General features: G+C 46.0%; 1 protein-coding gene across 1 annotated transcript in view; it reads right to left on the bottom strand.

Moving 5' to 3' along the window:
* Positions 1–7,795: 7,795 nt before the first annotated feature.
* The window catches only part of LOC144755671 (chromodomain-helicase-DNA-binding protein 8-like), a 1,307,007-nt gene continuing 1,293,405 nt past the window's right edge, over positions 7,796–21,397 (bottom strand). The window contains 1 exon segment of the mRNA XM_078644841.1: positions 7,796–12,507. Within this exon segment, the coding sequence (XP_078500967.1) occupies positions 11,923–12,507 (585 nt within the window). The 3' untranslated portion in view covers positions 7,796–11,922.

Genomic DNA, 21,397 nt, shown 5'->3' on the forward strand with positions numbered 1-21,397 from the left:
GATTTTCGTACGCACCAAGCTAGGTAGGCGTAAAGCAGGTAGAGAGAACGTGAGTCCTTCCAGGGGAGGCGGGAGGGTTGCATGTGAATCTATGAAAGACACCAATACTGGATAACTGCTGTTACAGGTAAGTAACGCATTTCTTATCCAGTATTAGGGGTGTCTTTCATAGATTCACATGCCTGAATCAGAGTAGTTAGCAATACATTATGCACATGTCTGATGTAATGATGCCATATAAACAGTTAGATAGAACACTTAGAATCATGCGACTGTAGCATCAGCATACATCAACATAACCAAATAGAAGAGATGTGCATACCAGGATGGCGGGATGTAGGAAGGCTCACCTCACTGGAATAGATGTCGAAGCACCGCCTGACCCACTGCTGCGTCTTGCAGAAGTTCAACAACCAGGCAATAGTGTCTGGCGAACGTATGCGGTGACTTCCACGTCGCTGCTCTGCATATGTCCAGAATCGGCACTCCAGCGAACAGCGCTGCTGATGTGGACATTGCTCTTGTGGAGTGTGCATGCACCGTGGCATTCAACGGCCGGCCGGCCTTTTCATGGCAGAATGCTATTGCCGAAGAGATCCACCTTGAGATACTCTGTTTCGTGAGAGGAAGACCAAGCCTTGGTCTACTGTAGGCCACAAAAAGTTGTGACGACTTCCTGAAGTCTTATGTCTTCTCCAAGTAGAACTTTATACACCTTTTGAGGTCTAAGGAGTGTAACGTCCTTTCTGCTGCAGTGGTAGGGTTTGCAAAGAAGGAACGTAGAACCACCGGTTCATTACGGTGAAAGTCTGAAGGTACTTTTGCTATGAATTTGGGATTCATCCTCAGCACCACTCTGTCCTGTTTAAATTGCATAAATGGTTCCTGAATGGGCAGGGCTTGTAACTCGCTGACCCTCCTGGCAGACGTTAGGGCGAGCAGAAGAGCCACCTTCCATGAGATGTACTTGATAGGTGCTCGATGAATGGGCTCAAAAGGATGGCTCATAAGCTGGGTGAGTACCAAGTTTAGCTGCCAAGTGGGCGGAATCCTTCGAGGTCTTGGATACGATCTATACAAGCCTTTGAGGAACTGTTTAATAAGCCTGCTGGACCAAAGCGAAGGGGCCATCGAGGATCTGGTGTAGCGTGAAATCGAAGCCAAATGAACCTTTATAGATGCATGTGCCAACCCTGACTCTGCCAATTGTAGAAGGTATGGCAATATCTGCACAGGGGTAATTCGGAGAGGTGACAACTTGTGTTCCACGCACCATAAGCAAAACCGCTTCCACTTGAGGAAGTACGGTTTGTTGGTACTGTCCGCTCGCGCTTTCGCTAGGACCTCCCTGCATTCTTGTGGGATGGCTAGATGACAGAATACTCTGTGCTCAGGAGCCAGGCTGATAATCTGAGCGATGGTAGGTTTGGGTGTTGGATCTGTCCGTTGGACATAGTCAGCAGGTTCGGGTGCTGTTTCAGACGAATCGGAGTTCTGATGGAGAGGCGATGAAGGTCCGAGAACCAGTGCTGCCTCGGCCAGAACGGGGCAATTAGGATCAGGCTACAAGGCTCTGCTTTCATCTTCCTGAGGACTCTGGGAATCATCGGGAAGGGGGGAAAAGCGTATGCAAAGACGCTGAACCAACTGATGGAAAGGGCATTCCCGAGAGACCGTGGCTGGGGACGCCAACTTGCGTAGTGTGGGCATTTGGCGTTCTCCCTGGTGGCAAAGAGGTCGATCCGCGGGATTCCCCATTCTGAGAATACCTGATCCAGTGTACCTTGGTTGAGTTCCCATTCGTGAGTGAGAGACGTCCGTCTGCTGAGTGCGTCTGCAATGGTATTGTCCTTGCCCGGGACATATTCCGCTTTGAGCGTGATCCCTTGGAGCACTAGCCAGTTCCAGATTTCTTGCGATTCGTGTGATAGAGTGAGCGAACGCGTCCCTCCCTGCTTGTTCAGGTAGTGCATCGTCGTGGTGTTGTCCGTCCTGACAAGCACCTGGGAGTTCTGGATACGTGGTAAAAAGACCTTCAGTGCCAGGAAGACCGCTCGCAGTTCTAGAAGGTTTATGTGGAATGTCTTCTCCTGCTCTGTCCATTTGCCGCTGACTTGGAGGTCCTGGAGGACCGCTCCCCAACCGTCCAGGGAGGCATCCGTGGTGATCACCAAAGGCGCTGCTGGAAGGAGGAAGGGTAGGCCTGTCGACAGATTCCTGTGGTTCATCCACCATTGCAGGGTTTTTGAAATCCGTGGTGTGATTCTCACTGTGTCGTCGAAAGAGCCTGTGCTTTGAGTCCATTGGTATGCTAGGGCTTCTTGCAATGGGCGCATCCTGAGGCGGCAGTGCGGGATGAGGAGGATACAGGACGACATCATGCCTAGTAGTGATTTGAAAGTCCGAACTCTTATGGTCTTTCTCGAAGCCACAGCCGTGGCCAGAGATACGATCTTGTGTTTCCTTTCCTTTGAAGGAAATGCTTTTACGCATTCTGTGTTCAAGGTTGCCCCCAGGAAGGAGATGTTTCTGGTTGGGGTCATGCAGGATTTGTCGAGATTGAGAGTTAATCCCAGGTGCAGAAAGAGATTGGTGCAGGCGTTGGAGGATGAGGTCGCGCCTGCCGCTGAGGGAGCTTTCACCAGCCAGTCGTCGAGATAAGGGAAGACCTGGTGACCCATTTGACGTAGGAAGGCTGCCACAGGGGAAAGGCACTTCGTGAAAATCCGCGGCGCGGATTTGAGGCCGAACGGCAGCACTTTGAATTGGTAGTGGCGTCCTGCCACCTCGAATCGTAGGAATTTTCTGTGCCCTTTGAGTATTGGGATGTGGTAGTAGGCATCCTGGAGATCTAGGGATGTCATGAAATCTCCTCTTTCTAGGATGCCTAGTATTTCTTGGATCGTCACCATCCTGAACGACTGACTCTTCAGGAAAGAGTTGAGGGCTCTGAGATCCAATATGGGCCTCCACTTTGTCCCCTTCTTGTGGATGAGAAAGAAGCGGGAATAGAATCCCTGTCCTCTTTGAGACGATGGGACCATCTCGATCGCTCCCTTGTGTAACATCGCAGATATTTCCAGGAGCAAGGGCCGCAGATGTTTGTGTGGCCGTTTGCGTGGCGGTGTTGGAGGTGGGATGGTGATGAATTCCAGGGAATGGCCGAATCTTATTAGTTGCAGCACCCACCGGTCTGTGGTTATGAGATGCCAATTGTGTAGGAAATGGGTCAACTTTCCTCCAATTTTGAATGAGGGAGATTGTGGCGGGACTGGCTGGAGTAATCGGTCACTGGCGTCCGCCAGTGCCCCTCCTCTGGTTCTTTCCACGGAAGTTCGATCTGCCATACGAAGTTTGGCGACTCTGCTGTTGTTTCTGCGGGTACTGCGATTCATTTTGGTATGAATAGGAGGATCTATTCTGGAAGGACCCCCTGTAGGAGGGTTGACCTCTGGACCTGTTGCCCCGAAAGGACTGGTTTCTCGCCTGCAGCGTACCCAGTGCTCTCGCCGGATCGGTGTCTTTTTTGATGTTCTGGAGCGCTTCATCAATTGCGGTTCCAAAAAGATGTTGACCATCGAAGGGCATGTCTAGCACTTTTGTTTGAACTTCTTGTCGAAATGAAGTAGCCTTAAGCCAGCCCTGGCGCCGCAGGACTGCTGCCCCCGCTAATTGGCGAAAGCCTGTCATGGCTCCATCAATGGCACAGTCTATGATTTCCGCTGCCGAGGCTTGTCCTTCTGAGAGCAGTGCCTTGACCTCTTCCTGCATCGTATCCGGCAGCTCCGCCAAATAAGGGACCATGTCCTCCCACAGTTGGCGATTATAACGTCCCAACAGGGCTATAGAGTTGGCGACTTTGATAGTCATGGCTGACGTGGTGGTGAACCGTTTCCCGATGGTATCCAACTTTCTTCCCTCTTTGTTCGGTGGTGCTGACAAGGGAGAGGAAGGGTTGCGGGAATTCTTCTGAGCTGCTTGGGTCACCACTGAGTCAGGTTTCGGGTGCCCATTGAAAAACTGCCGCCTTGGTGGTAGCTTTGTATTTCTTGTCCAGGCGTGGGATTACCGCCGGTATGAAGGCCGGCGTAGCCATCAGTTTCTTTCCCTGGTCCCAGAGAAATTCTATAATCGGAATCGATTTGGTGGTCTTCTTCGTTTGTTCTTTAAAATCATGTAAGAAACATTCTGTTTCCGTTGTTTCCATTTCCATGTGGAAACGCTTCGCTGCCCGTTCCACTAACTTATGGAACCCGCCAATGTCCACTGGCGGAGAGTCCGAATGGCGTGGTTGGGGAGAAGCTGGAGAGGGCGCGACATACTCGTCGTCTTCGTCCTGATCCGTGCGATCCTCAGGGACTTTGCCTTCTTCCATCTCCTCAGCTTCCTCATCTGAGGAGTCCACTACTTGCGGCGAGACTGCCTCATGGGAGGTCTGCGGAGGTGGTCGCGTTGGACGTGGGGCTGCCAGAGGAGCAGATGCAGCCGGCGTTGGGCCCCTATCCTCAGTAGCCTGTGCCTCCGGGAAACGTTGCTTATAGTCCTGGATGAGATGTTTAAGGTCATCCACGATGGCCGCAGGAAGGCACACCATTGGGGTCACTTCCGTCCGTACCTGTGCCTGGAAAGAGTGTTCCTGGTAGGTAAATTCCTCCTGTTCCTCATCCGTGCTTTGGCATTTGACGTGGAGGTCTGAGATGGACATAGCCTGGGTCGTCGTTTCCTCTTCCGATTCTTCACTCTGGAGGAAGTCAGAAGGTAAGTTGCTTTGTACTTTGCTTGGGGACGTCGTTTCAGGCGTGATCAGCTTTTTTGGCAATTTGCGCGGTGGCGTCGGCGGCGGCAGCGTCCATGACGACTTTTCCACTAGCTTGGACTTTTTCCATGGTTCCGCGTTGTCCCTGGTCGTAGACGACTCTCCCGTCGACGGTTTCGTCGTCGACGGCATGTCCTCCGTCGTCGGTGGTTCAAGCGACGAGATTTTAGTCGTCGTCGATGTTTTCATTGACGACGCGGTCGTCGACGACGTCCTCGTCGACGATTCGTTTCTCGTCGACGATTCATTCCTCGTCGACGTCTTCTTCGTCGACGGTCTCGGCGACGAGTCTTCCGTCGACGGCGGGCTTCTCGTCGTCGCCGTCCCTGGTCTCGTCGACGATGGGTTCTTCGTCGACGGTGTCATTGTCGACGGCCCCGATTTGGACGTCGATGAGCTCTTCGTCGACGGGGTCGTCGTCGACGGCCCCAATTTCGTCGTCGGTGTGGTTTTGGTCGACGACGGTTTGGGCAGTATGATAGATGGGATGGGCCTACCTGCCGACGACGATGATGGAGTGGTCGTCGTCGATGGTAGGACTGACGACGCCGTCGTCGACACCGTCGTCGTGGAGACGGCGAGTGGCGTCACAGCTCTCTTTTGCGTCGAAGATGGCGTAGGCTTGGTGGATGAGTGCGCAGGCTTCTTAAAGGCGTGAGAGCCTGTGTCAGACACTGAGGAGGTCGTAGATTTTGCCTCTGAAGATTTCTTTAACATCTTCATAGGAGGAGTGTCTGAGGGGCCAGGGGGGTCCCCCCTTGGCCTCTTGAGGGAGACGTCCGAGGCTATGGAGAAGCTGCCCTCTGAGGACTCCACATTATCCCTCTGTTTAAGCCTGTCCAGCCAAATAAGAAGTCGACCTTCTCTGTCCCGCAAAGTCTTATTAGGGAAAGAGCGACAGATTTTACAGTCCTTGGGGACGTGGTCCGGATAAAGGCAGTATAAGCACAGGTCGTGCTTGTCCTCCACATGGAGCCTTTTCTTCCCACATGAAGAGCAGGCCCTGAAAAGGGCTTTCTTCTGGGAACCAGACATTCCTTAAAATTGGTAAGGAAAGACAGCACTTACTGCCAGAGAAGAGTCTGAAGTATCCCTGATGAAGAATTTGAGAAAGTAGTCCTTTTCCAAAGTGAAAAAAGTAGGTTTGAAGATATCCTGAGGAGAGCTCAGGCAGGAGACTCCCTAGCACAACGTGCGGTAGAAAATCTAAGAGACTGAGGCTCCAGCAGGGAAGGTTCTAGAGGGAGGTGATAGCTGATTGGCTGGCTCTAAGAGTTTGGTCCCTTTTGCATAAGGACAAGGATAGGCTACTAAGGTGAGGCCCTTAGGCCTATTTTTCTTTATGTATGTCTATAGGACATTACTTTTCTATATACCGGAGGCTCCCGTCTCGACGACGGGGAATGATTCAGGCATGTGAATCTATGAAAGACACCCCTAATACTGGATAAGTTTAATTCCTTCCTCCTGCTGATCAGAGGAAGGAAGCTGGTGTGGTGCTCTGTGTGAGCTGTAGCACACAAACTACATTTATATCAGTTCAAACTTACTACACCTGAGACTCTTAGCCATAAAGCCTGAAGGGCAACAAGATGCACTTCCACGGAACAGGAAAAAGTCTTTGAACGTTTTCATACAGCAGACCTTTGATCAGCTTCGGCACTCTATCCTGGACATCAAGTAGGATAACTACTCTCTCGCTAGAGTCCGTATTGTGAAACTGTCTGGGGCCTTTATACCAGTGTAGGAAAGGGCATCTGACTAGGAGGAGAACTTTTGCTGGCTTGCTACACTCTTCAGACTGGACTGAAGTGGGAATTCCGAAAGGAAGCTTGCTGCAGACACCCAAGGACAGACAAAGCTTACCTGCTTGAGGAAGATTATGATATCCAGGAACCACGGACTAAATCCCAAGAGGTTCACATGAGTGGAGAATTGGCATGGTGATGTGCTAAGAGACTATGGTCACTCAGGAGCCACACGATCCACCACAGTACAGCAGACATGGACAATGAAGACTATTGAACTACACACTCTGATTTGTGGAGCTGCAACGTTGCTCATCTTTTAAAAGCTGGTAAGACTCCATCATCCGCCGCCTGCTAGTACCTCTAGGCTGCCGACCTACTCCCTCCCTAGTCAGTTTGTCATAACATTCCCAATGTTGCTTCAGTTTATATCAGTTGGAGGAGGCTGTCCTGATTCCAGAACTGTTGGAGCTATCTTTCTAGCCCATAGATTTCTGAAGATATCAACTTTTAAAGTAACAGTTGAGATAATAACCATAAGGCCAAGTACAAATATTAACAAGCATGTCAGTCACACTAGTGGGTGCCTTGACCACAGAAAAATGTCAACCCAGAGATTTGACAAAATAAATTAAGTTAAAAATGGATGGCGAACACATAGGAGCAACAGAAACATTTGGAGTTAGGGCTGTATTTTGGCTGAAGGTGCTCACTTGACTTTTGTTGTTGATTCTAGTTTTAAATGTTCTATTTTATTATCAGTGGAAAGTTACTTTCTGCTTTAAAGGTAAAGCACCACTGAACATTAAAGTTATATAGAGGTATTTACTATATATTAATGAGGCAGAACTACTAACCCCTACTATCTCGGAGAAAAAGCATCAATTGCATACTCCCTACTCAGAGAGAGTAAAGCGTCCCAAGTGACAAACTTGTAATCTTTTTGCAGTGCATTATTATTAAGGCTCGCGGACCACTGGTACATAACCGTACACACAGGCTACTGAACTGTTACCACCTATACGTGCCTATACAAAAACAAAGCTGAGTAATAAACGGTGGAGGGACCACCACCAAGCAGTATGTTGAACCCTACTCAACACTATGAAATTAAATAGAAAAAACCCTAATCTGCTGCATGAAACATAGCATTTAAAAATTATAACACAATATAGATGCCACACAAATCAATCAGTCTCCCAGGCAGAATAAAATATACTCATACAGAAACTTGCACTTTTTTCATTTTCTTTTTTATTTGAGGGATTTCAAGAATATTTATTACAAAAAAACACCTGACCTTTCACATATCTCTCTTCCCAGCCCCCAAGCACAGCGAAAGAAAATATCCAAAACAGAAGCATGACTCCTTTCAGACTTCCTCCAATAACAGTCACATTCAAACCCCTCCGCCCATAATTTCATGGACTGGAAACCTGCCATTAACCCTCCTCCCCCCTCCAAAAAAATAACCCTTGCCTGCAAAGTGCAGACAGTATTACTACACAGTACATAATACATATTTATATAAATATAACCTTCCCGACCCCGTGGAATCTTTGAGGATGAGGGAGAAAGGGGGTCAGGTTAGTAGAGGTCACAAGAGAAAAGTGAAGGGGACCAACACAAAAGTCAGGGGAGGTGTCCAATGTGAGGGAAAAAAGGTATATATGATGGGAAATCCTGACTGGGTGAGGGGAAGCGGCGTCAATTTAGACAATTTACAACCTGCAATCCAAGAGTATACCTCTCCGCCCCCTCATCCAGTGTAATCACAGAATAATTAATTCATTGTTAAGTGGCATCATTTTGAGGATACAGTTTGGGTTGTTGGGAGGAACAATAGGAGCTCTTTTGTTTTAGAGTCTCACGGCGACTAAATTAGAAAAGTAAAACCCTTGTTTTGTGTGATATTAGGTTTTGGAATATGGAGATGGAGCGGCGTGGTGGAAACAATTTGTGAAATCAGAGCAGCAAAACTAAACAAGCAAGAGATTCTCTGAAGAGCACAATCATTCAACTGCAGGCAATAGTAGTTTGAACAGCTATTCTTCAGTTCTGGCACTATCCTGGGGAAAGGAAAGTTTTCTCAATCAACAAAGCAGATGAGAATTCTGTTAATTGTAGAGTGGGAAGGTACTGCTGCAGATGTGGTCACTACATGTGAGAGCTCAACTCAGCTCACTAGAGCCAGTGGGGTGAAATCCTCCAGAATGCAGTGGTACAGAAATGTCTTTAATGCCTAGGTAAACACCTATGTGATTTACATTTCGCTTGAAATATTTAAGACTGACAACACACCGAGAGGCCACTTTTTAAGCAAATTACTTTGAGGGTATAAGTCATGTTACCTCCATGAAAAGCTTTATAGAAGCTCAGAGAATCAAATGGAATCACCTTCTAAACCAGTAGGGGAGCCAATTCCAGATCATGGATGTATGCTGGATAATCAGATGGACAAGGATTCCAATATTTTAAAAGCCAGCAAGTTGAATAAAATGATGTCCTTCCACTATAAATGATAGATGCCAGTTAAAGACCAACAACATGATCTCAGTGAGGCTCAAAAGCTCTCTACCAGCCAGATGAAAGGAGTTACAATTAATGATCACAGATTGCTACCCAATAGAAACATACAAAGTGGAACTCAAGGCTGATGAACAAAGATAGAATCACAGATATAGCACGTCTTCGAAACAAGCACAGAGGGTAAAGCTCTGATTCACATTACCACAACACAGGAGTTGTACTACGCTAAATGGTCAGACACCAGGAAGGAAAAGCAAATTCCCAAATACAGGAAGATGTCCTTAGACCAAACTCAAGGAAGCTATTGCAAAAGGATCATCACAGCATTGCAATGTGCTGCAATAACCCTGTTTTACCTTAAGGCCCCCTTAGGCTTGTCAATGTGTGTACATTTGGCAGAAAGTGGCAATTTTGTCCCTCTTAATCCTGTTAGACTGGCAAAGATCATGAGTTTAATATTAATGTCCCACCCTGTACAAAATCCACCACTTCAAGGAAGAGAATAAATGATGGACCCTTGCAAGAACATCTCATTTCAAGGAAGAAGAGGGCTTCTTAGAAAAACAAATCAAGACTTGGGGTGGGACTTTCCTGACATTTTTAGAGAAAGTGGTACAATCAAACATTTCAGAGCCAGCAAACATCACTCGGATAGTCTGAATTATCCATGATTGCTCCAGTCTGAAGCCCGGATTAATGCTTAATTTGAAGCTACATTTCCAGTATGAACGCTGTGCAGTTATGTTCATGTGAAGATTTTGAATTATATAAAAAAAAAACTCTGCTCATCAACCAGACATCTATGGTCTGTACGGATATGGGTCTTATTTTCTTAACATGGGTAGGCAATCTCATTATAAGTATATTTGCTTGACAGGCTCTCAATTCTTAACAATGGAGAAAACTGCAGGAAATGCTTTCATTAATCTTATCAAGATTGTTTTAAAGCATTGCTGAACCAGTTGTGTGTTAAAGTTTGAATATGGTCTGACACTACAATGTCTCCATCAACAAATTTAACAAATGTATTCATTATGGAAAATTGAGAAATCTGACCTGATCAAAGAAGGTATTGTGGGCACCCCAGTTTCAAGTGGTTCTCTTAAGCAGTCATCCAAAACATGCTTTATTTGGAATAGGGTGTAACACAATTTCTGTGGCAGGCTAACTCTTCTTGTTCTTCACTTCAAATTACCCCTACACCAACTGATGGGTCTTGATATTGAAAAAAGTCTCACATACAGCCCTACCATAACCCCATGTGGAGGAAAGGTAAACATTTAACCTCTGGGTCTAGAACTAGAAAAAGGTAGGCATGAACCTGATTTTCCTTCTTCTGCCTCCAATCATCCCTTCCTCCCTCACCAAGAAAGATAACCACCCCATTAAACCATGCCTTGGAGACGTTAACAATGAGAACAAGTGAATGTCAGCTCATAAAACCAATTTCTTGGATGATCTTCATTCATGGAAAATCTTCAGTTGTAAGTTGTAATCTGTATCCTGGCTTCTTTTTTACAGACATACAATTTCGTGTAGAGAACATATTTTAAAGCAAGAGTTTCCATCATTTTGAGAAAACATGCCAACAACTCTGTTCCTAGTAGCTGGAATTCAAGAGTGAATATTAGTGAGAGACACAGGTCAAAGCTAGCATAATGCAGACAGGTTCAAAACACAATAGACTGCTGAAAAACAGAATAAAATGATTTAACTTACTGAGTGAGCAAATCTTAGTTGGAAGATAAGAGGAGTGGATAGCGAGAAAAGTTCTAGTCTTCACATACTGGGAGTGGAAGGAATGGAAAATGATCCCTAGAAGTGTGAGGCATCTGCTTTTTAACAAAGTCCTTACATACCTACAAAGAAACGTTTGTCTCCAAGCTGGCTAAAACAAGGAGAGTAGTCCTTCTATCAGCTCCTGCAACATGGCTCAAACAAGTTAACATACAAGAATATTTACATTGTTATTAACTGACCCCTTATTATAAAGGACAGATTTAGCTAGTCCTAGTTTAACTTAAGGGGGGAAAGCTATACCATTATCAAACTGTCTATAGCTAGGATAAAAAGCCAGGATGATGAGGGGTAGCTCTTGTGATAAGGGACCAGCTGGAAGCCATATTTTTACAAGAGATAGTGCAGTGCTTATATGCTTCCATTATAGCAGGAATGTGAAGATCTAAAAAAACATCCTTCTGGGCTAGCCTTACTTTGTATTAACTGCCACTGTCTGGATCTCCCATGTATAATATCACCCTCCATTTTCTCCGATTAGCTTGAAAGGCAATAATACAAACAAAAGGGTAAGCAGAGGTAAGGGTTTAAGAACCTGCCATAGGAACTTCCTCAGATTAGCTATTTACTGACTCTGTATGTCCCAAAATAGTTGAACTAAAAATCAGTGACTGATCTGTAAACACTAACATTAGAGACAACATGTTGGAGTAAAGGACCGCAAAAAGGAACCTAGAAAGGAACAGGTAGTTATGTGGTGGAGTCTGGCCGGAACAGTAGTCCTCTGTGGATATCTTGTGTTTTGGGGTTGTAAGAGATTGTTGCGAGAGGGAGGACTCAGAGTTTCCCCACTCTAGGATCTCCATCCTGACGCCACTGAAGGAATTGACTTCTTCTCTGTCTTTGTGACCACATAAAATGTTTTTTTTTTATAGTTATCCTCCATTTTCTTATGGGCCAATGGAAATTGTCTTTAGCCCAATAAGGAAGCAGTTTCAGGATCTCATTATCATAATAAAAAAAGGAAACTGAGGAACAACCTCCCCTTCTTTCTGTCCGCCCAGTCACATTTGTGCAGCACATAATTTCGTCTCAGTTCTCATCATTGTCACTAGAATCAGAGTTTGCTGGCATCATGGGATCATCGATTAGGGAGAAGTCTCTCTCTGAGCTATCATAACCCTGAGACAAGTCATCCACCTCTCCATCCTCCACCTCCTCTGCTTCAATCCCTCGTCTCCGCAGGTCACCTGCTTGCGAATGGTGGAGGTGGGGTTGGTGGTACGCTAAGCTGCTGAGTCCTGCTGGGTGCAGAAGCCCCAGATCTGCTGAGTCCAGGTGCCCAGTGGCCCCACTTGCTCCACCATACTGCATGAACGGAAGACCTGAGCTGCTGCTCCCAGTGTGGTGCTGGTGGTCCGGCCTTCTGCTCATGACAGGTACAGGCATCAGGCCACGATTCTGGAAGTCACGCAGGGAAGCATTGCCAGGCCCAGGTAAAAGACAATCCATAGGTCCACTGCCTGTACTGCTAATGCTAACTGCACTTCCTCCTCTTTGCATCAGTGCCACCATTTTGGCAAAATCGTGGCGTGGCCGTTTGCTCCTTTTTTTGCCATCCTCTTTCATCTTTGGTCCTGGGTGGAGGCGGTCAAATATAGCCTCAGGGAGATGGCCCTGCATTAAAGGAATAATAAATACAAAGATTACAATTTAAAAAATACATTCTCTCCACCTCAAAGACGCAAGTTTTACTATAACAGTAATGACTTACAGGAAGAGAGCTAGGTACACTATTCGACTCAGAGAAATTAACCCAAGACTACCATCAGCTTTTCTACCAGTCACCAAGGCAAGAATCGTTGGGTACTCGTCACATCTGCTTCAAAAAGCTTTCAACTATAAATCTGGTACAGAAAGGAAACCGGTTACCTACCAACAACAAATGTGTTCAGATTCAGTCTCTTTTACACTTAGAGCTGTACGTTATTCTGCATTCTAGTGGCAGTTGGGTAAGCAAATAATTTTAAAGATTTTTCTTTTGGTGTCAATAACTCACTACATCAGCAATAAGCAGTGAAATGCCCCAATTCATATCTTCTACTTTAGATCCATGTTTATTTTTTTTTTTAAAACACTACCACCCTTCTTTACCTAGTGAGGCAGGAGTATCACACACGAATCTAGATGTGTTCCAACCTGCAAAAGAAAAAGTTTGTTTGCAGCCTGCATTTACTGTTGAACCTCCTGTCTGAACTTTGAGACGTGAAGCCATGGGTGGTGGCAAAGCAGGATGCTTGGATTTACACTGTGAGAAGCAGCATCCATGGTGTCCAATGCCAGATATTTACGCTGGAAATTCTCTTTCCCTTTGCAACTAGATCCTCCCCACTCTTTCTGCATGTCTCAGGGAGATGCTGCTATAGAGACTCTTGCTTCTACCAGTGATATTGTTGGACATAGACCTAGATTTTCTCACTGTGTGGTTGCACCAACTGCTGCACATTAACACGTGTACTTGTAAAGTGCACGTTCACCCAAGGATATCTTCGTGCTGAATAACACATACAAAATGTTGGTGCTTGCGGGACCTACAGTTGGGCCCCAGATGACTGCCCTCCTCTCTGTGGACAATGTACCCTTAGGTTGAAACCTCCTGGGTACCCTATACCTCTAGGTCCCAGGACTCTGACACATTCCATCCCGAGTATTAACTGCTGATCACTGTCCAAGCCTCATGCCAAGGTATTCGACCTCCTCCAGGACCAATCGCCTGACGTCCTGTTTCTAACAGAAACTTGGCTTTCTGAGGCCTCCGTGGCTATACTGGCACTTGCCCTCCCCACAGGTTATGCCATATGCAGTCTTAATAGAACAGGGGGGAGAGGGGGCGGTATTGCGATAGTTTATAAAACCGTCCACTCTTGCAGCTTCACTCCCCAAGATCTACGAGACTGAGTGCGTGCTTTTTAAAATTGCACTGAGTGCAAACTTTACCTTCTCGGGCCTCCTAATCTATCGCCCACCTGGCCCATCTAAAATTTTGAGAGAAGCCCTGGCAAATACCATCTCAGTCCTAGCTCTCCAGTCTGCCAATTTTAATATTATTGGTGACTTTAATCTTCACCTAGAAATGCTAGAATCTCCGGACATCCTCAGCTTCTTAGGGGACTTGCCAGCTTGCCAAATGACCCATCTGGTCCCCCGGCGCTACGTATAGCGCCGGGCATCTCCTATATCCTGTTTTTTCTAACCTTGGGTCACTGGAATTTCTAACACCTCTCCCTAAGATCTGGACAGATCACTTTCTCATCCTAACGCGGCGAACGCTGGCCGACCTTAAGTCCCAGTCTAACCGGCACCCCTCACTGAAACGCCTTGACATAAATTTGACCAGGAGGCTTTCCTCATAGCCCTGAGCACAAAACCACTAGATAGATCTATCAATATGGAAGAGGCTGATGCGTTCTTTTATAGGCAGTTATCCCATGCCCTAGATACCTGTATCCCTCTCAAACTCACTCACTCTAAAGGTGCGCGGGCCAAAGCCTGGTTTACGAGGAGCTGACCCTAGCCAGGAAGAACTGCAAAGTTCTAGAAAGAACATGTAGACGTACATATGACCTCCAGGCTAAATTACAGTATAGAGTAGCTATCGAATCCTACCACAAACTAGTGAGTAAAACTAGGGCAGCCCACTACTCCAGCCTGATCACCACAAGCACTAATCGCAGCAAAACCATATTTTCTCTTCGTGTCCATCCACTGTGCTGTGGGTCCCTCAGGGCTCGGCACTGAGCCCCGTGCTTTTTAATATATACATGGGTCCACTGGCAAGGGTAGCTAAAGCAAGGGGAATCTCTTTGGTGCTGTACACTGACGACACCCAATTGGTGATCACCCTGTCTAACAATCCTAGCCAGGACAAAGCTAAATTTAAAGAAGACATCCTGGCCATTGCAGATTGGATGACAGCTAACTTCTTGCAGCTGAACTCCGCGAAATCGGAGATCCTATTGATTGGTAAAGACTCCCATCTTTAGAACAATGAATGGTGGCCTCCGGCCCTTGGAGTCCCTCCAGGCCCCAAACCTGCAGTGAAAAACTTGGGCTTCATGCTTGACAAAGATCTTACTTTTGAGACGCACACCAAATCAGTGACAGGGAAATGCTTTAGGCTGCTATGCGGGATCAAACCGATACTGTGTTTATTCAAAGCTCAAAATCGGCAGCTGATCATCCAAGCCTCCATATTGGCCCGATTGGATTACTGCAATGCGCTTCTCTGTGGCTCTAATAAGTACGTGCTGAACAGACTTCAGCGGGTCCAGAACGCTGCAGCGCGCGCCATCTTTGCCCTTCCCAAGTACAGCCTTGTTTCTAATCTCCTTTTCCGTCTGCATTGGCTGCCCCTTGTACACAGAGTACACTTTAAGGCGCTCTGTACCGTGCAAAAGATTCTGACCGCCATCGGCCCAGATATTCTGAGCGACATGTGCACGCTCTACTCCCCTCTGGGCGCGCTGCGGTCGGCAAAACTTATCCTCGCATGAATCACAAGCATCCGAAGGACCTGGTCTGGTGGTCGTTCCTTCAGGCGACTGGCCCATGCCTTATGGAACTCCCTTCCCCTACACATCCGCAGCACCTCTGATCACCAGGCCTTCAGACAGCTTGTGAAGACTTGGCTTTTTTCTCAACTCTAATCCCTTTTCTGTCCCCACTTTGTCTTGCTTCAACGCTGGGACGCTTCATTGCCGAGGCAGCAATTGCCCTTTACAAGTATTCTAAACTAATCTAACAGATGTTTATTGTTACCCAACTCTACAGTACTCATCTTATCGACCGCAGAAGGATGAAAGGCTAAGTAGACCTGCCGGGATTTGAACCTTTGACCATGAGGTTGAACACAGGCCCTCACAGTGGATGCATTAGTCCACTAAGCCACCAGACCTGGCCAGACGTTTGCCTATAGCGTTTAGGCACTTATTCTCCTCATCTGTGGGGGGCATCTCCCTTTTGCTGGGCAGAGGCCTTCTTCCTTTCAGAGGGCAGTGTATGGTTCTAAACAAAGGAAAATGTCAGGTTCAGTGCAATGGGAAGAGATCCACAAATAAAGCAGATGGCCCCTGTGACCTTGTGATTTCTGCAATTGACTATCAGGGTAGCGAAGGTAAGCAGTCACAGGCTTCTCAGAGCGGTAGAGTAGGGTGCTAAAGCTCAGGACGTAACATTCAAACAATAGACAAAATAAGGGACAATTTCTTACCTGTAATCCCGGATCTTCATAGAATATCTTCTAAAGTGTAGACGTTCGCCTTTCTTTAAGAAGGCCTGAAGAAACACTTAAGAAAGGACATAATATGCAGCCTGGAAAACAGGCTACAGTGGTGAAATTCTGCAGATTATACTTAGAAAAGGGTCAAAGTATCCATATAAAGTATAATTTGAGGTAAATGTTTTACATAACAGCTCAATGTCTTTCACAAACTCTTTTCTGTAAAAGTAAGAGATAAAGGATAGGAGGACAGTTTAGCCCCAAAGGCTTCTAGTATGTGAATTTAAAACAGTGATTGTGCCTTTAAGGACCCAGAAACCACCAGTATCCCATCATGCTCAGCAGGTAGCAGTTTCCTCAGTCCTTTTAGAAGAGAAGTGTCAGTGATAGGTAAGTCCAATAATTTTGTCTGCTATGTCCACCAGGGAGGAGGGAGGGTTGCTTTTGACTTCAAAGGAGAATTCTCCAAGAGAGAACCGGGATTACGGGTAAGAAACCATACCGTCTCTAATGGGGAAGGAGGGGGAGCGGGGAGTTTTCTCCAATGATAGTGATAAGCATATGATTAGCAAACCCATCCCTACCAATCGCAGTGGAAAGGACAGAGAAGACAGGACTGGATTAGCAAATACATTTCTGAGAGAGGCTTGTCCTACTTGAGCATCTGCTGTAGTATCCAAGTTCAAAGACTAGTGTTTGGTGAATGTGTGAACAGAGCTCCATTTAGCTGCTTTACAAATCTTAGCAATGGAGACATTTCTGATCAAAGCAGCTGTAGCTGCTTTGCCCCTAGTAGAATGGGCCTTAGGTCTAGCTGACAAAGTCTTGTCGGCTTTGTTGTAATAAAGTATGCAGGATACTATCCAGTGAGAGATGGATTGTTTGGAAGTGGCTAAACCTGTATGGATCGGGTCATAATTGACAAAAAGTTGGTAAGATCTGCGCATTTTGCGTGTCTTTTCCAGATAAAACTTCGAAACCTGCCTTACATCTAGGGCATAGGTTAGGTACTAGCAAGCATTTCCCTGAGGGCTGCAAAGTACTGTCGGTGGCATGCCCGACGGCCAGCAATGCGCGGGTTGGGATGATAAAAGGTGAGTGCCGAGGGGACGCAAAGCAGTGCATTGTGTGGACAACAAACCGAGCTTTCACATGAATTCTGTCGCTCTCTTCTCTTTAACCAAGAATTAAAATCAAAGCATTAACTTCTAATGTTAAACGTGAGAGGGAAAGAAATACTCATCTGGTTACTGAACTGCAAAATGTGACACTAGAAACCCTAGAAATTGTGTGATCCCAGGCAATTGGTTATTTTCACTTTGCCTCCTTTTTCTTCATTACAACATGAGAGTCCCTTAAAATATACAAGTTGAGGGTGTGTGCAGTACAAAACCTTCTCTGGTGTTTAAGTTAATAAACTATAATGTTGCTCCAATTATATAAGAGCCAAGGCTACACAAAGTGTACCTGACAAATAACTTGTCTCTTGGTTCACTACGGGCAGAAAGAATGTAGCCTGACGCAGGGATGCTTAACATCCTGTGATTCTTGGCAAATCACGTAATCTCCCCGTGCCTAACAAAATTCTGTAACTGGTGCTCATGTAAAGCGCTCCGATACCTTCGAGTCAAGTTCGTTCTATACAAAACTCTAAAAAAAAAAAAAAATCGAAATGGCATTTTCAGAGTGGAGGTGGCATGAATGTGTCCATGATCATTTTTGCATGTTAATAAAATATACTTATTGTAATTTACAGAGAGTTTAGAATGTTTTTACATGGTTAGTGCATGTTGAATTTAAACCTAAAGGTGTTCCTAAAGGTAAGTTGTCTAGGACACATTCTTTTCTACTTTACTTAACTAAAGTATGCCTGTTTGTTTCATAGCTTTCTGAATATTCCTGCCCTGTCTCTTCACCATGGGGGTGAAATTAAAGGCCAGGAGAGCCCCATGTGCTGTACTATGGGTATCCCTGATTTAGGGAATGAAGAGTTATTGTAGCCGGGGTCGAAGGTTCCGAAAGAAGGTTGGGAATGAAATTGTGTGATTCACATGAAAATTCGAAATAACCTTGGGAAGGAATTTTGGGTGAGTTCTCATAACTACCTTAAATTTATTTATAAATGTATAAAGTTGATTAGAGCATAATGCTTGGATTTTGCTAACCTTACAAGCTGATGTGATCGCTACGAGGAATGTGGTTTTCCATAAGAGATGCTGCAGGTATGCCTTATGAATGGGTTTGCAAGGATCCTGCATGAGACGTGAAAGGACATGTTAAGCTCCCAGGAAGAGGAAGGATACCTGATGGGAGGGAAAACCTTTTTAAACCCTACAAAAAAAATCTTTGATTACTGGGATTGTGAGGAAAAAAATGGTTGGTGAAGGACATTTTCAGTAGGCAGTAAGAGTTGCCATGTGAACCTTTATGGAAGAGAATTAAGTCTTACTAGCAACATGTAGGGTCTACGTTCTTGGAAAAACACCAAACGCAAAATCTCTTCCACTGGAAGGCATACGAGGAACGGGTTGACAGCCGTTGAGCCCCTTTGCTTTTTTAACTGAGTTTTATATAGCGCAAACTTGATCCGGGATCTGGTATCAGAGCACTTTACATAGCACAAGTTGCGTTACATAAGGACACATTCATTTTTATTAGGCACAGGGAGATTAAGTGATTTGCCCAGAATCACAGGATGTTCAGCGTGTCATTGCCGAGACTCAAACCTGGTTTCCCTGATTCGAGGTCGAGGTCGACCGCCCTAGCCGTTAGGCAAACTCCTCTCCCCCTCTCTTTGAGGATGTCCATGCAGTCTTGTGGCAGGTTCAAGTGGCCATACTGCACTAGCTCAGGAGCCATGCTGTCAAATTCAAAGTGGAGAGATTGGGGTGGACCATCTAGCCTCCGAACCTTGTTAGCAGGTGTGGTCTGCATGGCAGCTTGAAATGTGGTCGCTGTGACCGGAGAAGGAGGTCCGTGAATCACCATTCATGTGGACACTCCAGGGCAATAAGGATGAGAATGGCTTTCGAGTAGGACAGCTTGATGAGGACTGCCAGGATTCAAAGGGACTGGTGGAAAGGTGTAGAGAAATTTGCCTGACCAGTTAATCCACAGGACATTCCCCAGAGTCCCTGGTTGGAAGTACCTTGAGGCGAAGTCTTGGCATTTTTTGTTTTCTGTGGTGGCGAACAAGTTGATGTCCAGCGTGCACCATACTTTTAAGAGGTCTTGCATGATGTCTATGTGAAGGACCTATTCATGATTTTCTTGCAGAACCCTTCTGAGGGAGTCTGCTTGCACATTTTGTACACCCTGGAGGTGAGTTGCAGTGATCTGCAGTCTTTTAGCTATGAGCCATTCCCAAATAGCTTGGGCTTTGTGGGACGAAGGTCTGGACCTCACCCCCTGCTTGTGAGGTAGTACATGGTAGTTGTATTGTCCGGTTGAACAAGCAGGGACTGGGTCTTGAATGACGGGTGAAAAGCTTTAGCGCTAGGTGTACTGCCCGAAGCTAGAGGAGATTGATGTGATATGTCATCTCCCTTGGAGACCATGTGCCTTGAATCTGGAGATGATCCATGTGGGCTTCCCACCCCAGTGACAATGCATCTGTCACTATGGTTTGGGAGGGAACGTAATGGTGGAAAGGCATCCCTTGAAGCAGGTTGGTCGAAGAGCATCACCATTTAAAACCTGGCTCTTCCAAAGCTTATCGCTATAATAGATCCCTGTCCTGAGTATTATGTGCGGTACTATCAGCACTGGGATGCCTATGGGTAACCGTGAGTGAGCTCTAAACATGCTTATTACATCTAACATGTTAGAGAGAACTTTGCATGAGGGGAGAGAGAGATCTTGTCCTCCCAGTTGCCTGTTGCTTGGTCCCACTGGTCCTCGAAACATTACCGAAGGAGATGCATGTTGAGGCCTGCGTTTGGAGCAAGGAAGATACATGAGACCATGGAGCCGAGAAGGGATGACGCTGACCTTATCATGGGATAAGAGGTGTTCATTAGAGTGACATTTCCGATGGATCGATGCTAGTCTCTCCTCCGAAGGACAAACTTGCCTGCATGGTGTTGATGGTAACCCCATAATATTGCATAGTCTGAACTGGAGTGGATATTGACTTCTTGTAGTTGATGTGAAGGCCCAAACATATAAGTACTTTGCATGTCCAGTTGTATTGTCGCTAGGCTTCTTGTGAAGTTGAGATTTTTATTAACCAATTGTCTAAGTAGGGCTGGACAAAGATTTATTGCCTCTAGAGGTGGAAGCAATTATTGCCAAGCACTTCAAGAAATTCTGGGAGCCAATTTGAGGCCAAATAGAAAAACCTGGTATTGATAGTGGCCCTTCCCCACTGTAAACCTTAAGAACTTGCCGTGTTTCTTGGCAATGGGTATATGAAAGTAGACGCCTTGGGGGTCTATGGAGCAGAGCCAATCTCACAGGTGTAGTTGGAGAAAGATCTAATTCAATTCAGCATCCGAAACCTTTCAGACCAAATCCATTTTTTGGCTATTTTCAAGTTGAGAATGGGTCCGAATTCGTTCTTGTCTTTTTTAATTCAATAGAAATGATCTGAACTAAATGCCTGTAACCAGTTGTTTGTGGGTAACAAACTTCACTGCATGCTTCTACAGCAAGATGCTGACTTCTTTCCAAAGCATGTGCAGATGTCGATTGGATGTTTTTGGGGGACTCGTGAATCTGAGACAATTTCCATTTTGAACAATATTCAGAATCCAGGCGTCTTGTGATTTTTTGCCACTCTGCCAGAAAATTAGAGATGCTTACCCCTACAAGAGTTAGGAATGAAAGAGGGAAGAGAAGATTCACGGCTTGGTGCCCGTCATAGGTTTACCCCTTTGGGCGGGCTGTTTTGAGGATCGCCCTCTAGAATGCCTTCGCTGCTGCTGCTGGTAAAGTTGTTGCTGTTGTGGAGGCTGGCAGCCTTTATACCAATGAGAGGTGCTGCTAGGGCCTGAACGAACGCCTTTGTTCTTTTGGCCTTTCTAGGCAGACCGCCTTAAGAGTCTCCACTTCAGACTTCATGCAAGTCAACTTGTCAGCTGTGTGGCTGCCACAGAGGGTAGAAACTGAAAAGGGAAGATTTAGAGTCCTTTGCTGAGATTCAGATTTGAGAGATGTCAGGCAGAGCCAAGAATGCCTTCTCAAGGCTATTCTACGACAATATTCATGTGGCGCCAACAAGGGGTCCGCTGCGGTATTAATGACCTGTTTGGATACCATGAAGCCCTTATTAACTATTTCAAGGAAGTC

Source organism: Lissotriton helveticus, chromosome 5_1 (assembly GCF_964261635.1).
Source record: "Lissotriton helveticus chromosome 5_1, aLisHel1.1, whole genome shotgun sequence".
Lineage (NCBI taxonomy): Eukaryota > Metazoa > Chordata > Amphibia > Caudata > Salamandridae > Lissotriton > Lissotriton helveticus.